Below are 18919 nucleotides of genomic sequence, written 5' to 3' on the forward strand. Positions count from 1 at the left end.
GTTTTGTCGGATATTAACGGAGACAGTCAAGCGTCTGGTTGAACGAGACTACATTGAACTCTAGCGTAGGAATATATACGACTTTAAAAAAATATCTAAACTGTTTGTACAATTTAAAGTCTTATAATTTTCATGGTATTAATAAATAAGTTTTCTTGAAAAACAATGCTTCAGAATACATAGCATCGAATTTATCGATTATTTTCAAGAACGAAGTGTTGTCAGCGGTATCGATTTGTGCTTACATGTAGGTCCAAACACTGTTTCACTTTCGCTTTGCCCGAGTAAGTGCATAGGAGAGTTGATTAAAATCAACTCCCAAAAATGTAATCAGATATAAGGGAAGATGAGTTCTTTATTAAATTCAATACATGTACATTGTACTTTAATTTTAGGAAAATTCCCTACATCTGAGAAAAAACACCTCATATGCTATGTTACTATATGTATTTATAGCAAGCACAAGAGTAAGGCGGGTAAAGTAAATTTTAAATGTGCATATATTATTCATACGGGAGACTTTACCCTTATATTTTACAGAGAGAGAGAGAGAGAGAGAGAGAGAGAGAGAGAGAGAGAGAGAGAGAAAGAGAGCTGTTCTTATTGATAGAATGGAGGGGGCCGAGGGGGGGTATATCCCGATTTTAAGTGATGAACATGAAGCATAAGGTAAAATGGAGTTAGGGTCTATTTTATATTTTGATAACTGAACACTTAGTAAAAATCGATTTGAGGGTGATTTGTGTTTTGAAATCAAGAAATGGTTGGATGTAGGTTGTTACAGATACAATTTCGTCCTAAAAATTGTAATGCATGTGTAAATTGTCAAATGATAGCAACTAGCAAATGCAAATCACGTTTATTCAACTGTTGAAGAATTCGAGACTTCCGCAATACAATGATTCCAACCAATCATATTTATATATTCTTTTTTTTTAGCTCACCTGAGCTGAAAGCTCAAGTGAGCTATTCTGATCACATTTTGTCTGTCGTCTGTCTGTCCGTCTGTCCGTCCGTCCGTCCGTCCGTAAACTTTTCACATTTTCAACATGTTCTCAAGAACTACTGGGCCAATTTCAACCAAACTTGGCACAAATCATCCTTAGGCAAAGGGGATTCAAAGTTGTGAAAATTAAGGGCCATACCCGTTTTCAAGGGGAGATAATTAGAATTTAATGAAAAATATCGAGAAATTTTCAAAAATCTTCTTCTCAAGAACCAGAAAGCCAGGAAAGCTGAAACTTGTGTGGAAGCATCCTCAGGTAGTGTAGATTCAAAGTTGTGAAATTCATGACCCCCGGGGGTAGGGTGGGGCCACAATGGGGGGTCGAAGTTTTACATAGGTATATATAGAGTAAATCTTTAAAAATCTTCTTCTCAGAAACTAGACAGCCAGGAAAGCTGAAACTTGTGTGGAAGCATCCTCAGGTAGTTTAAATTCAAAGTTGTGAAATTCATGACCCCCAGGGGTAGGGTGGGGCCACAATGGGGGGTCGAAGTTTTACATAGGAATATATAGAGTAAATCTTTAAAAATCTTCTTCTCAGAAACAAAACAGCCAGGAAAGCTGAAACTTGTGTGGAAGCATCCTCAGGTAGTGTAGATTCAAAGTTGTGAAATTTATGACCCCCGGGGTAGGGTGGGGCCACAATGGGGGGGGGGGGGTCGAAGTTTTACATAGGAATATATAGAGTAAATCTTTAAAAATCATCTGCTCAGAAACTAAACAGCCAGGAAAGCTGAAACTTGTGTGGAAGCATCCTCAGGTAGTGTAGATTCAAAGTTGTGAAAATCATGATCCCTGGGGGTAGGGTGAGGCCACATTGGGGGGGGGGGGGGTGTTAAAATTTTACATAGAAATATATAGAGTAAATCTTTGAAAATCTTCTTCTCAGAAACTAATCAGCCAGGAAAGGTGAAACTGTTGTTGAAGCATCCTCAGGTAGTGTAGATTCAAAGTTGTGAAAATCATGATCCCTGGGGGTAGGGTGGGGCACAATGGGGGGTCGAAGTTTTACATAGGAATATATAGAGTAAATCTTTAAAAATCTTCTTCTCAGAAACTAATCAGCCAGGAAAGTTGAAACTTCTGTGGAAGTATCCTCAGGTAGTGTAGATTCAAAGTTGTGAAAATCATGATCCTTGGGGGTAGGGTGAGGCCACATGGGGGGGGGGTGTTAAAGTTTTACATAGGAATATATAAAGTAAATCTTTAAAAATCTAAAAAAAATCTAAAAAAACTAATCAGCAAGATGATTCTTTATCATTGTTAAAACTTTGGCTCCAGGACAATTCTTCGGCCTCACAAGAAGGTTCAGAGTTTGATGTAGCTAAATATCCCATATATAAACAATTGTAAAGGATCTTTTTGAGAACTGCAATACTCAACATGTGATATGACTATAGAATTGAAGCAGGCAGCTATTTTTTCATTAGAATCTTTTTGTATTACTGTATTGAGTTATTGCCCTTGATTTATTGATTCTTGATTATTTTAATTAATGCATCCACTGTTAACCAATTATTGTGATGATTATTTTTATACAATAATAAATATTCAATGTATATAAGTTGTTCTGCATAAGAAGTTTTGGGTAAGGCCAGATTATTTTGTTTATTTTTGATTTCCAATTTTTAGATACTATGAATTATTTTAGGTTGGCATATATATAGGGACAGTGTCTATTGCATTTCGATGAGCGACTGTTTTGGGTTAAACTTGAACAAGTATGGATAGATTGAGTATGTGAACATCGTTGCTCTATCTAATCTACGAGTTTTCTAACCTTCGATACAAAGTGTGCGGTCATTCCTGCCCTGTATAGCATTAATACAAGTGTGCAATCATATCTGCTTGTATTGGTGGTGGTAGCGGCGGAGCACTAATGTATGGTCATCCATGCTGGTGTTCAGGCCTTTCTAGCGCAAGTGTGCGGCACTCCCTGCTTGCGTTAGGTTGAGCTGTTGGTGCAAGTGTGCGGTCATCCCTGCTTGCGTAAATGTTGGTACCTGTTGAGTTGCGTAGGTGTGCGGTCATCCCTGCCTGCGTAACTTTGAGTCCCTATATATGTGCAGGAGCGGTGATTAAAGTCTGCTCTTGTAAATATTGGCAGCAATCAGGGCTATCCGAGTTCCAAGGGGGAAAAATGGATTTTATTTATACAGGATCTACATGTATTATTGTACATTGTCCAGATTGTTTGTTTTATGACTCCATGTAGCTGACTTTATCATACCTATTGTTCCTCAGGTGAGCGATGTGGCCCATGGGCCTCTTGTTTCACATGAAATGTGTTTTTTTGCCAATGAGTAAATTTTAGTGGGTGGGGACCGGCCATGGTTTTCTGATGCCGTGAAGGCAAAGTTTCACATGCTTATAAAACTTCTTTGATTTGGCGACTCAAAAATCCAATTATAACATTGAATGAAGACGCATACAGGCTTACGTGATGGCAAATACGAAATGTGTTGCAAGATAATAACTCATCCGACCCTGTTCAAACATTTTATGAAATACATCCCACAGATATTACTATGAGGACGTGCACTATAAGTGTCCGAATGAAAAGAAATCGTGATCGAAAAGGTAAAAAAGAAATATTAGGGGTGTGGCATGTAAGGGTCTGACATCTAGTGCACAGTTTTGTTTGAATAAGAAACACGGAACAGATTATTGACCAGTCGCGATCTGCCAGAAGTCTTATAGAAGGGATGAGGTGTAGCTGTTTTTAAAATTCCCGTTTAACAAAAAGAACGCACTCGTCAACCCCCCCCCCCCACCACCACACACACACACATACACACACATCACCACCACAGTTAGAATCATTTATATGAACCAATCACGAGAAAAAATGTATTTTAATATAAAAGAAAACCAATTACCTTGCAGTTTTACAGAGTGACATGATGACTTCCTGTTTTCCTATTTTTGCACGTTTCTTCAATAATAATTTTCTACAATGCTTTTCAAAGTCCATAAAATGGAGTTTGCTTCCTTTAAAAATTCGCATATTATCATATAACCACCCCTGTCTGCAGACAATGAGTGTACATGTATCTATTTATACATGTATGTGTTACATCGGCTCTCTATGATTGACCACACATGTAAGATATTATGATATGATATTATCATTAGGCAGATATCGGGTGAAGAAATTCTGACGTACAATTGTAGGTATTTGCTCTTTGCGTCCATTGTCACAATAACTAAATTGCTCATCATTTGTATAACAAACAATGCCAATAGAAAATCGGTATATAATCATTTATGTTTTATGATGTTCTATCATGATAGCATTTTCTCTGATTTTAAATCCACTTCAATGATATTTTGTAGCGAATTCCGGGTGCCTCCATCGTGGGGGAACTGGGGGGGGGGAGCAAAAAAAAGGGGGGGGGGGGCATGCCCATTCATATTTAAGGAAAAACCCATCCAATTTTTGCATTTAAATTTATGTATTCAAAAAACGAATTTTGAACATACTGCTTCTCCCTCCCTTTGATTGATATATATAATCAAACTTTTATGATACCATGTACCCCATCCGCTCTCTTCAGCAGATTAGATATTTTGAATATTTTTTGGAAAAATTTAAGTAGCACCCCCCCCCCCCCCCCCACATCCCATCCCTCCCCACCACATTCAAAGCCGACGGTACGTGCCTGCTCTCTTGGTTTCAAATTTATATATACATGTATATATGTACGTGTCGTATATCGAATTGATCAGTCTTCATGGAGAAAAAAACTCAGATTCTAAGCTGGGAAGACATACATTCTCTCATACAATCAATTACTGTGTTTTGTACATTATTGATACCTTCAAATGGCCTTATAGGTCATAAATGTCCACAGACGTCAAACCCCATTAATATTGAAGTGATAAAGTAATGAATACAAATAGAATGGGATGTCACACCGCGGATCCGATCTAGATTTGTCTCAATAAAAGTTTAAAAATCTGGAGAGTTTGTCTATATATTTTGTTAAATGACCTGAGTATAAAGGGCGTAAAGGGGGTACTTATATTCATATAAATTATAAATTTCAACTATTGTTTGACATTTATGGTTAGATCCTGTTTTTTCTTTGCTTTTCTGATTGGCCCGCCAATTTTTTATTTTCTAAAACATATCCGGTGCAAATATTTAGGGGCTATGAAACTTTAAGCTCTAATTTAAAAAAAAAACTATTCTTTTATGCAAATGAATACATAAAAGAATTGGCGTTACGAAGAGTTTGCTCTTAATTAATGCGTAGGTTTATTTTTTTTTCAATTATACACAGTGAAATGATTTGACGTAAAGGTTATAAAACTGTTTGTTGTATTTAATAATAAGGAAATATTCGTACTGCGTAGATAGATAGTTAAAATTTGATTGAATTGAGATGAAGATATCTTTCACAGTCTCAACTACGTTTCATTTTCTGCTAATTATACCGGATACTAACCCAATAAAGATTTTTTTAACTAAAATTATTTTATACTAAAATACAAAATTCAATGAAAATTCATTTATTTATCGTCGAAAGTCATTAAGATGTTTTCAAGGCTAGCAAAAATATGTTTGTCTGTATTGAAACAACCAATTGAACAAGATTTCCTATCAAATATTGGACCAGCAGTGTTAAAATATTAATATGATTTGGCGATTTATGATGATGACGACATAAAAATAAAATTAGGAAACGTAAACTACCCATAAAATATAGGGAAATTTATGGATACTTTTATTAAAAGCCTCTTGTATAAATAAATGTGTTTATTTTCCATTGCACTTCATTACTTATTATGGCCAGCCCTTGTGCGAATCTAGAGGGAGTGTCGGAGAAAAGGGGGGGGGGGGGGGGTTCCGAAACTTATCCTGAAGTTTAAACCTATTAATTTCATATAAAGTAATTACCAAAAGGGCATAAAAAACCCTCTCGTCCCTTCAATCCCGGCAAAAACAAATTATTTGTCGGACACCCCCCCCCCCCAACCTACAGTATTAAATATATTTAATACAGTACTGCACTAAGTCTTTGATCGTTTAAGTCCCAATACACCCTCGTTATGATGCCATGTCTACTGTTTGCGTGTAACATACCATTGAATTGATATATCGACTTCTTGTAATCAGCTCATAGATCGATGACTCAAAAGTTGATTTTAAATTATTTAATCAATGAGATTTTAACAAAATTATGTTGTACCTTTCTGGAATTGGGAAAAAAAAAGATATAATCATTAAAACTACGGTATTTTACAGTTTTAATACATGAAGATTTTTTTTGGCATTTTTTGTTTGTAGGAGTTTTTGTTGTATACATGTACTTGTAGTTTAAATTTACCTTTATACTTTTTTCTTAAATTTCTTGCGTGCCCTCGCCGGGTTAAAGAATCGAAACCTGAGAAGGTGACTATTGAAATATTTCTACCCTGTCACGACAAATCTAACAGTATCAAATTGGTCAGTTAATGAAATTTGACATCAGAACGAAACTTACACGACCAATAAATTCTTATTGCACCAGTCCTGTTTTTATTTCTTAATTCCTTTTTCTCTTTCCTTTTCATCTTTTCTTTGATTACCTTATAAAATTGATGCAGAAAAATGCGAAATGTGTTTAAGGATTTATACATATTAGCTACACGAGGGTACTGTGTAAATATTGATGGGGGTAAGGTATTTCTCATGTGCCTAATCTCTGACCTAATTTTCTTCCCCCGATGGAGAAACGGGGTCTAAACCCTCGTTTGCCTATAATGAAAAATGAGATAGAATGTATTAAATATTAAGTATTAAGTAAATACGTCTTGTCCTTGTTATCGTGCGTGGGGGAAGAAAATTAGCAGAAAAACGAGAGAGAAGAAATTCAATCGTTTGACCACGCCCATTTTGTGGAAAATATTTTGAAAGTTTAAATGTTGATTTGTTTAGAGTACATTTTGAACGGAAAATCGTGACGCGAAAAAGGAGAGAGAGAGAGAGAGAGAGAGAGAGAGAGAGAGAGAGAGAGAGAGAGAGAGAGAGAGAGAGAGCTATGAACATAACTAATCTTGAGTATACAAGTCAAGTGTCAGGGCCTTATGTAGACAATTCCCATTACAGGTTAAATGTACGAAAAGATCTGTGACGATTCAATATCAATTTAGTTTTATTCCTGATTTGGTGCTGTGACAATACCCATTACAGTAAAAAGGTTAAATGTACGAAAAGATCTGTGACGATTTTAATATTAATTTAGTTTTATTCCTGATTTGGTGCTGTGTGGTTTATTGAAATTTTTTTTGCAGTCATCTACAGTGTAGATGTCAAAGACAAAGATATACTTCTCATACATACCAATACTTTACCCCCCTCCCCCCCCCCCCTAAAAAAACCCTGAAAAAAAAGAATTAAAACAAACAAACAAAAAATCCTCCCAAAACAAGGACCCCCCCCCCCCCCCCCTAAAAAAAACCCCGATAAAAACAAACATAATACCTCTTTTGTCAAATGAATTATGATGAATTTCATGGACGGGTGGATATTATTAATAATACGGCAAGGAGTTTGAATGTGATTTATCGCGTTGAGTCACATTTCATCAAACCTACAAGTTGGGCACCAATGATCAACGAAATATTACATGATCATTTTTATACCATTACACCATTACATAACATGCTTTAAATATAAGTGTTCAATAATTTTTAAGTTTGTACAAAACAAAACTAAGTGAAGTTTGGAGACAGTAAAAAAATTCAATGTGGTTGAAATATTGCAAGGCTAACTTATAATAAGACGTCATTTTTTAAAAAGCTTTTTCTTTTAAATGTTCAGTTTTCTCGTTCATACGCGCAGATTTTTTTTTTAAGAAATCACCCAATTTTAAATTCGCCCACGAAGAGTTCTTGTGTAAATTGAAATAGTATAGAAGTAAGGGGTCACACAGTATCGGGGTATTAATTACATATTATGTATAATGGGCAATGTGTGTTTGTGTGTGCAATGCCAGCATACACAGGAGATGTCAGCAGAAATCGTGAAGACCCAGATAAAAGATATAATCTGTGCTTTTCAATGGCTGGATCGTTGTGACTCAATGCGTTCCGGTTGGATGCCATGTTCTGGCATTTGTTCTAGATTTTCCAAATTTCGTATTCAAGGGTTTTAGAATTGGAAATAAACGTGACTGTTTGTTCATTCTTTTTGGGTTTTTTTTTTCTTTTGAAAAAAAAGAGGGGGGGGACGAGTCGATACTCAAACTCTAAAGAAATGCATTAGGTAAGTTGTTAAAACTTGTGTTCGAATCATTTATGTATGTTTATACAATAAACTATGCTTAAACCAAACGAAAGCATTTTCTGTGCATATTGCATTATTATGATTTCAAAGGAAAGGAATATTATTCAGTCAAAAGTATATGCAAAAAAATAATTTTAATATTCATAATCAAATAAAAAAAAACTGGCCAAATTCCGTGTAACGATTTAAATGTTTAAAGTAAAAAAATCGATAATCAAATTTTTTTTTTTATTTTAAAGTTTTTAAACTTGAAAATGATTGTAAAATACAGAAAAAAAAATCAAAAACTTACCCCAACAGGTTTGTTGTTTACCAAATATTGAAAACACTTTTCAAAACTTCTGATGTTTGACAGCCACATAAAGATAATCTTTTTCCGAAGAAATTGTCACAATCTCCAAATACATATAGCCGTGAATCCTTATCACGTGACACTGATATTGTATTCAAAGTCGTGATGAGATTTACGTCACAACAAAGAAAAAAAAACAGGGGCTGTGAAAATGTCAGCTTTTCGCACAAGAAAATTAAAGCGCCAGGATTGAATTAGAGAAACGGATAGTTAATTCCCATAATATTATCATTGCGAATTTCGATTGTTTGTATCAAATTAAGCGCTAACCTCAAAGAGAACTCTTCTTCTTTGGAGGTAGAAAAGGGTCAACAATACGGCGCTTTTAAAACTCAAGAGGAATCATTTATTCACAGCGTTAGGTTATGAGAATTCTGAAACAAGTGAAAAAATCGAGAGGAGGTTTTAAAAATAATATTGTGATCCCGTTGTCGAAAGGTCAAGTATATACACCCCGACACACCACAGCGTGTTGACTTGCAATTTTGTTCTATTCAGTGGACATCTAGAGATCTCTATTTTCAGCGATATTGACTGCGCGAATTTTGGGTTACTGCAGAGAGAGAGAGAGAGAGAGAGAGAGAGAGAGAGAGAGAGAGAGAGAGAGAGAGAGAGAGAGAGAGAGAGAGAAAGAGGAGAAAGAGAGAGAGAGAAATTGAGGGAGAGAGAGAGAGAAATTGAGAGAGAAGGAGGACAAGGGGCCTTTCCATTATTGCTGACAAGTGTTCAACTTTTGAGACATATGAATCAATGTAGATAAATGTATTAGATGTGAAAAGATGCAATTACTAGTAAGCATCATATCTATGTTCAGTTTATGTGAGCGTGTGTGATAGAGAGTAAGCACATGTCTTTTATATCATAGCATTATTAACTGCATTGTAAAAATGCAAAAAGAGTCTTTAATTGAAAAAAAGGAACATAATATTTATGTTTTACATGTAACTGTGCAATACCCGTGATTTTTGCTCTAGTTTTGCTTAACATTTCAGGGATGGTAATTATACCGGCACCGTTTATGTCTACCTCTTATTTTTGATGTATAATAAAATATTGTTTTGAATTAAAATTGGTATTCTATAGTACTTGAAAATTAAATTGGGGAGTGGACCACACATGTGCTTTTTTGTGCGTGTGTAAGACATTAGAATTTAAACTCAGCACCCAATATTAAGGTTACGATATTTCTTCAAGTTTAACAATTAACAATTCTCCACAGTTTAAAAAAAAATGTGCGACCTCGTTCTCAAACTAAACTGGAGTTCGCCTGGTTTGGATTGGGTTTTTTAAAAGATTGCTTTGAAACGTGAATTGGATAAAACATTAAAGGAGACTCCATCTCCCCTTTTTACTGAAAACGCACTTACAATTATTTCAAAACTTTTTTTTTGGTCGATGTTTTGTTATCAGAAAACAAAATAAAAGACTGTCAGAATCATCATAACTTCAATACAACTTTGTTATTTTCGGGGAAGATAAACAGAGACAGAGATAGAAAGAAAAAATGAAAGAAAGAAAATAGAATTTTGCCTGTATTACCATTCATTCATAAATCTATCTGGTAGCTATAGGCTGAAACGTTTTACACAAAAAGAATGAATGAAAGAAAGAATTTGGTTGTATTTAATTTCAAGTACCTGTTCATATTTTTAAAACAAACGGGCGGTTAATTACATGGACATTCTGTACCTACATATGATAAAATAGGAGCGGTATGGAGCAAGACGATAAATGATAGACATTCTTGTTTTAGGGTTTTTTTTTTGGGGGGGGGGGGGTGATAATAAAATTAGCTAAAAATATTCTATCAATTTACCTTGCCATTCGGAAAAAGATCGAAATTCCATATTTCTCAATACTGTTGAGATAACTTTCTCCTTTCCGTGTTAACAAATTCTCTTAATAGGGACCACTGGTTTTACTTTTCCCCTCTTACTTCCTTCAAGACCTTCATACGTTTAAAATGGTTGGTAAATGAAAACGATTTTATTTCAATTACAAAACAAACAGAACTGCTCGTTTTAAGTAAATCAGCTATGTATATATTGATCAAATGTGGGTACTTTGTAAATTATCTTAATCTAAGACTTATAAGATTTAAACAAAGGGGTCAGGTAATCGATGAATAAATTCAAATACTTCAGTTGTTTACACATCGTGGTGACTTCGAGTTCCACCACCTGAACTCAATCAATTTTTATGTTCAAATTCCGTCAGAAACTATAAGAATTGGTTTGAATGTCATAGTATTTGCGATGAAATGAAGTAAATAAATATTAGTCAGTTCCTGTTTATTTGTTTGCATTTTTACACGTAAAAACGATAGCGTCTTTTAGATATAAAATCTTATCTGAAATATATGCACATGGAAATTTATTTTTTTGATGGTATTTGAAATCCTTCAGAATTATGAGAGGTATTAGGAGAGAGAGAGAGAGAGAGAGAGAGAGGAGAGAGAGAGAGAGAGAGAGAGAGAGAGAGAGAGAGAGAGAGAGAGGTGTAGGTTTTGGATCTAAATCATTGTATTGTTTTTGCCAACATAAATTTACAAGAATGCTGTATATAAAATGCACGCGTACGGTAACTTATAAAAAGTTTTTTATATACGGATACCATGTACAAATACCCATGAAATGATACAGGTTAAAAACCGCTTTTGTTTTCAAAGTTACACGACCCACTTATAGATTTAATACCTAGTGTCCGCGGAGAGCGTGTTGTTATTGTTATTTATACAAAAGATAAATCGAGTGCACTAATCTCGTAAAGCATGTTTAGATTTTTGAATAACTGTCGAAAATCGCCCCAGGAACGATCAAGTTACGTGCATACTAGTTCATCATGAGATGTCAGATTATCTGAATTTCTCCAAACTATAATAATGGCTGTGAGGAATTTTTGTTTCAAAATTTGCTCTGTTTTTTTTTTATCTTGACTCTAATTTGAACGTGTCAAGGTCATGAACTTAAAAAAAATGTACATTCAAATACACATATAATACATATTAATAACAACATTTTTCTTTTCTTTTACAACTTGTAATAATTTTACAAATCATGAAAAAAAAACTACATGATAAAATTGAAAATGTTTAAAAGAGTCTACTGATTCTCTTAGATCTGGACTGTCACGATTTCCATTCATGTTTTGTTTACTTAAGTGTCATGCCTGACTATTCAAATGCAAGCAAATCTTGCATTTATTTCTAAATCCTATGAGACATCCCCCCCCCAAAAAAAAAAAAGAAAGAAGAAATGTCGAAGTCTATTTAATTGCCGACGTTCCAGTTTTTTTAACCATCAACTTGAATTCTGTTTGTAGTAATTTTGTTTAAATTCATATATTCTAACCCTTTAGTCGGATTTTGCTTGTTTTTCTTTTGTTTGAAGACCTGCAGAAAGCCCATTTCATTTATTTATAAGCCTAATTTGGATTTTCAGCAAACATTTTTTTTAATCAAATATATTTGATAAGATATAGACATAGATTCAGGATGAGATGAGATCTTAAATGCATTAGTTTATTTTTTTGGAGATTCCGCTCTCCCCAAATATAAGGCAAACTTAAACACTAGGTTACTGCACGTATTAACAACAAACACAGGGATGAGACGTGTAAAATGAAGGCATTGATTCTTTTTAAAAGTGCATGAGAGAGAGAGAGAGAGAGAGAGAGAGAGAGAGAGAGAGAGAGAGAGATAGAGAGAGAGATTACAGTATAATGTTTATATATATTGTTTATTTGCTTGCATAAAATAACAAGCGTGCTGTAACTATAATGCATAGATACAGTAACTAATAAAATGGTGTTTTTAATATAGAGATACCATGTACAAATACCCATGAAATGATACATGTTTAAACCGTTTATGTGTTTTTAAAGTTACGTGACACCTATCACGCATGGCCCTTTACCTCGACTGCCATGGTTGTGGTTTTACTTTTCTTTTTGTTAGCAATGTTAATAAAGATATGGCCGAGAAACGACCACTGTTTGACAGTTGATGTTTAACAGCACGATTTAAAAGAGAAAAGAAAAGGTTATTTACAAGTCATCTGGCGACCCTCTCATAATACCCAGTGTCCGCGGAGAGCGTGTTGTTGTTATTTATACAAAAGATAAATCGGGTGCACTAATCTCGTAAAACATGTTTAAATTTTTAATAACTGTCCAAAAATCGTCCAATGAACGATCAAGGTACGTGCATTATAGCACCTCATGAGATGTCAGATTATCTGAATTTCTATAAACTAAAATAATGGCTATGAGAAATTTTGGTTTCCAAATTTGCTTTATTTGCTTTTAATTAGTTTTTAGTCTACGACCCTCAATTAAACGTGTTAAGGTCATGAAGTTTAAATTATACATATAATATACACTGTATATATCTAATATATATATATATATATATATATATATATATTTATATATATATATATATATATATATATATATATATATATATATATATATCTTTGAAAGAACCAAAATGGAGTAAGTTTTTACGTAATCATATGTCACTTCAATTCTAATTGACAAAAGTATTAAATCAACATGAACCCAATATTGCTTGAACATCACAAAGAATGATCAAATCGAATCCTTTTGTAATTCAATAATTGTAAGGCGCATTGTATCATTTTTGCATTTTCAATAGAATATCATTATGTACATGCAAATTTTACACGTGTAACACATATGAACAACAACAAACACACATTTTTCATCTCTATTAAAACTTGTAATAATTATACAGATGAAGAAAAAAACTACAAAGAAATATTGAAAACGAGTCCACTTATTCTCAAAGACATGGACTGTCACGATTTCCATTCACGTTTTGTTTACTTCGGTGCCATGCCTGACACTTTAAATGCAAGCATGTTTTGCATCTATTTTTAACGACGCGCGTGACTTGTACATTCTCCAATGCTATTATTACTGTACTACATATTCATTGTTGCCATTACCAGTTTGTTAGTATATCTATGCAATGTGCTGCATTTTGTTAAAATCATTCCATAATTATGCAATAAGATGTATGTCTTACGTATTAAAGAAAGTTGATATTTGCCTATTACTTTAGGGGAATTGTCACAGAGAGAGAGAGAGAGAGAGAGAGAGAGAGAGAGAGAGAGAGAGAGAGAGAGAGAGAGAGAAAGAGAGAGAGAGAGAATTTGTTATGCATCAATTTTATTTTCTAGATCAGGCTATGATGCGCTATGATTAAAAAACTTTATTAATTTAATATTTGTTTCATAATTGTTAATTAAATGTTTATCAATTAATCTAAAAATTAAATGAATTCGACGTATTGTAAACAATCCATATATAGTTCTTTAGCCAATATATTATATTTATTTTTTTTTGTTCTTCTTTCTTTCATCTTTTTATTCGGTTACTCGTGATATTTGCTTCATACAAATTGATGGCAAAACGTGTGCACTTTCCCAATTTGGATGACCATTGGCAATCTCTCTCTCTCTCTCTCTCTCTCTCTCTCTCTTTCATCTTTATTTTGGAGTCCATATTCTGTACATATTGTTGATAATACACTTTAATGTGTAAAAGATGCATGGATATGTAGAGAAATGCTCAGTCGCTATTGTTTGTTTTTGACAATATGTACGCCCCCTTTTTATCTGGTCATATGTAACCTTATCCTCCAATCTTTTCTTCAAATATGAGTGGATCGATTGAAAACATGATTTATGCAAACATTTTCCGGCAAGTTAAGTGACAAAAATCTTATGTTTATGTCTAACATTTGAAGACTGTCTATACCCAAGATGAACGGAATAAAGTTCAAATGTTCATCTGTTTCTATTTTCTTTTTCATGTTTTGGCAAATGTAAGATTAATAATGCATCAAATAAAAAAATCTTTTCTTTTGATGGTTTTTTTAATTTTTTTATTTTACTGGTATCTGCCATTTATTCTTTTTCTTCCACTTTATATAAGAAGCAGTTTTGTGATCTTTTATCTGAACTGATATAATTCATATATTAGAAACACAAAATTGGACTTACAATTATATAACATACATTTTATCTACCATTTCGGGGGGGGGGGGGGAGGGGGGTGAAAATTTCAAATTTCAAATATATTAAATTCACGTAGTAAATTTACCATAAATAGGCCTCGACACCCCGTCCTACCCATCAAATACAAATATCCTTCGAACTGTCCTTTATCATGCCCAAATTTGGATTATCAAGAATCTTTTTTTTTGTAAAGGACAGAACCCTCTCCCCACCTTTGTAACATTTTTTTACCTATCTGCGCATGCGACGGCAATTAAAACAATAAATTTACTTTGTTTTCTTTCACATTTTACTGAATTTTAATTGAATTGTCTAAAAATGATTTTTAGTTCGAATAGTTTAGAAATCTTTAATATGATTCATTCAGAGCAAAAAAATTAAATGCCAAAAATTTGAAATCTGCAGCCAGGCTGCTAAAAATGGGGATTTCAAACAAACTGCTATCCTTACAATGTCAGGGGTCTTGCGTTCTGCGGCCACAAATGGATTCAAGACACGCAACGTTGCGAGGACAACAAACTGCAAGATAACGGCGATAGCGATGAACGGGAAGTAACTCTGATAATTTCGTTTCATTTCTTATTTAGACGTCACCAGAGCAGTACCAATCATGTTACGGACACGCTTTCCAGACAGTTAGAGATTGTGTCATTTCTTGTTAACAAGGTATGTAATCGATCTATGAATACATATTCACTTAAACATTACACAATTTGCTACATAATATAGCTATGCTGATTAAAACATATAATTCCAATTAAATTAGAAATTAAGCTACTTTCGTTTTGTATATTATGATCGTTTATTCAATTCAATAAACTAGTTAATCAACTGAATAGATTCGATTCATTATAAACAAATGATTTATAAACTTAAGAAGCATTTTTTGAAAATATATTATCATTTGTATTAACGTCTGGCATAAAAAAAAATAGGCTGAAAAGGTGGCGTTGGTGTTTAAGGTGAATTTTAGGAAGAAATTGATACAATTCATTTTATACACAAACGATCATTCTGACTATATGTATGAAATCTTTTATCTTTAACATTAAACAATCATACTTCTTTGATTTTTTTTCGTAGAAGAACCATGGATCCTCATTGTAGTGGCCAGGATGTGCCCCGATGTGACCTTTGTGAGACCGCCATAGTACAGAGCTACTGTGACTTTTGTCATGTCAACCTGTGCAAGCCCTGCATCGGAGAACATATCTTAGATGAATACGACAAACATAAAATAGTCTTATTTCAGAAACGAAGATCAACCCTCATTTATCCGAAATGTGGAACACATCAACACAAAATTTGTGAATTACAGTGCAAAGATTGCAACATTTTTGTCTGTTCTACCTGTACTGCATCAAAACAGCACAAGGGACATAACTTTGTAGAAGTTACAGAACTTTACAAGACACAGAAAGAAGTAATTGAAAAAGACACAAAAGAGTTGGAGAATAATATCTCCCCCACGTATGAAGAAATTGCACTGGACTTGGAAAAACAGCTTGCCAACCTGGATGGAGGATATGAGAAACTAACAACAACGATTTCCAAACAAGGAGAGCAATGGCACAGAGAAATGGACATCATCATCAACAAAATGAAATCTGAAATCGGCGAGATAAAAGTAAAACACAGGGACATTTTAAAGAAACATTTGGATGAAATCAAACAGATTCAGTATCTTATAAAACAAACATTTCTCGCCTTGAAAAAAATTGAGAAATCCACTGATATATATCCTACCATTGAATACAGCTCTAAGATAAAAGAGTTTCGAAAACTTCCTCCCAGGGTTCATGTATCCCATCCAACATTCATTTCAAAACCAATAGACCATGAGAAGCTGTACAGTTTGTTTGGACAGATCACCCCATTATCTACTGCTACAGAAGAAAATATCTGGTTACAAAACCAACCAAACACTTCAGTTAAAGCGCTGCTGGATGAACCAAAGCTTGTTGCCAAAATACAAATAGAACGTGAAAATATACTCGGTGTCTCCTGTCTTAATGGCGACAAGATATGGACAAGTGGATTAACCAATAATATCAAATGCTTTAACACTAAAGGCGTGTTACTTAAGACAATCAAAATAACTTCAAGAAATTGCCCAATTGATATAGCTGTAGACAGTGATAGGAATCTTTTGTACCTTTGTGGGACAACAAGGACAGTTAATAAAGTAAAGAATGGCCAGACAGACGTGTTGCTCACACTGCAGGATTGGGTGCCAACAAAGCTGTGTGTCACCTCTACTGGTGATCTCTTGATTACTATGTGCAAAGATGATGACTACCAATCCAAAGTTGTCCGTTTCTCAGGATCTACAGAGAAACAAACAATTCAGTTTGACAAAGAAGGTAAACCTCTGTACTCAGCGAATTCTAAAATTAAAGTTATCACTGAGAACAGAAACCATGACATTTGTGTAGCTGATTGTGGGGCTGGTGCAGTAGTGGTGGTTAATCAGGACGGGAAACCCAAATGGAGATACACTGGTCATTCCTCAGTCACCGAAATCAAACCATTTGAACCATGTGGTATCACAACAGACAGTCAAAGTCATATATTGACAGCAGACTGTGACAACCATTGTATCCACATTCTGGATCAGAATGGACAGTTTCTACTGTGATCTGAAGTATCCATTTGGTTTATATGTGGACAATGATGACAATTTGTTTGTGTGTGAAAATGTCAAAAGCATTGTAAAGACAATCAAATATTTAAAGTAGACATGATCTATTGAAAACAAATAATGTTGAAGATAATGCTAATCAAAGGAATGTGGTTTTTTTTCTTATTACATGTGTATTAAATTTAATCATTGGAATTTTATATAAAATACATTTGGTACTATAGTTTTGATACAGCAAGTATTTCATTAATTCTATTCATTCACCTATCAATAACAAGGGTGACGTTTATTTTTTATTGAAGTTATATATATGTAGTTTACCTTATCAAGACTTACTTTTTTGAAGCGGATCAGAAGAATCTTTTTGTTCAGTGTTCAACACTATGAATATAATATGCCACTGTTGAACCATATTGGACAAGCACTATGTGTATGCAAAATGCAACTATTCAAGCCAAACATGTTAACTGACATGTGGCATGTTATATATTAGGATAGAGGTTCATCTAGATTTCAGAAGAATTAGATTGAGTTTTCAAATGCAACTTTGACATAACATACATATCAGATGTAAAATACAAGTGAAAGTAGATTATCAAAATAAGGGGTTAGAGAATTATTGAATAATTTAGATCAAACCTTGCTTTTGTGAAATATACCTAATATGTGTGACTTTTTGTGTCGTGAACAGTTTAAATATGTTCCAATATATTTATGCAGCATATTTTCTGACATAATCCGATCGATATTCATAAATATTCAAAGGTTCAAACGATGTTGTGAATGTTGTTTAGGATTTGCTGAAAAAGTAACTGGATATTTAAAATGTGTTGTTCTTTTTTTTTTCTTTTTGTTAGATATGTACAATTCTAAATAAATTATTAAAAGTTTTTCATCGAACAATTAAACACGATTAAAAGAGGCAAGGGAAACTTAATACAAAACAGTTGACATATGTGACGTAGTTATCTTTTTTTTTTACTACTGAAATTTTCATTACGTTGTATTCTTATAAAACACAAGACCTTGGGTGTTTTTGTATATTTGTGTTCAGAAAGAATTGGTTAATCCAAATTAACAAAAAAAGGGGAGTTTGTAAAATTTTGAACTTTAGCGTCCTTTTCTCGTGACGACAGTCAAATAAGTTCCAAGTACATATAGTCTCCTTTTACGTAAATATTTAACATTATTTCTTTGCAAGTACCGGTATCTATACTACTATAATATTAAGATAATCGGCTCGAAGTTTTGGGCTTTAATATCAAGAAATTGGAAGAGTATTATCTTTTGTTTTATATGTTTTAAACATCATTGGTTCTTGAAGATTACCAGTTTGTTTTTATTTTTTCTCAATCAAGCTTCGCTAATTAGTAATTTATTTTAAAAAGTCCGAAAATCATCTGGATTTTTTGAATTTTGCAATCTTGCCCATGCATATTACATTCACACGAAATCACTAAATGGCTCTTTAGTTTATGTTTCCACAATATATGATTTGCATGGATAAACTCAGAAACGATATTACAAATGCATGTAAATTTTCATTGAAAATTATTCATATATTCTGTTCATCAAAGGAAATACGGAAGATAACTCTAACTCA

The 18919-nt window shown here is 33.6% G+C and overlaps 1 protein-coding gene and 1 pseudogene across 4 annotated transcripts in view; one reads left to right on the plus strand and one right to left on the minus strand.

The window, feature by feature from the left end:
• LOC128172919 (NADPH oxidase 5-like) overlaps nucleotides 1-10566 on the minus strand; it is a 35298-nt gene extending 24732 nt beyond the window's left edge. For 3 of the 4 annotated variants that reach the window (XM_052838653.1, XM_052838654.1, XM_052838652.1), the window contains exon 1: nucleotides 10448-10566. In XM_052838653.1, the coding sequence (XP_052694613.1) occupies nucleotides 10448-10478 (31 nt within the window). In that variant the 5' untranslated portion in view covers nucleotides 10479-10566. Of the gene's footprint in view, nucleotides 1-8571; nucleotides 8688-10447 lie in introns of those variants that run through there. The other variant, XM_052838656.1, reaches the window with a different exon arrangement.
• A 4703-nt stretch (nucleotides 10567-15269) lies between these two features.
• Nucleotides 15270-18526, plus strand: LOC128173164 (uncharacterized; annotated as a pseudogene).
• Nucleotides 18527-18919: the final 393 nt, after the last annotated feature.

Source organism: Crassostrea angulata, chromosome 2, assembly GCF_025612915.1.
Source record: "Crassostrea angulata isolate pt1a10 chromosome 2, ASM2561291v2, whole genome shotgun sequence".
Classification (NCBI taxonomy): domain Eukaryota; kingdom Metazoa; phylum Mollusca; class Bivalvia; order Ostreida; family Ostreidae; genus Magallana; species Magallana angulata.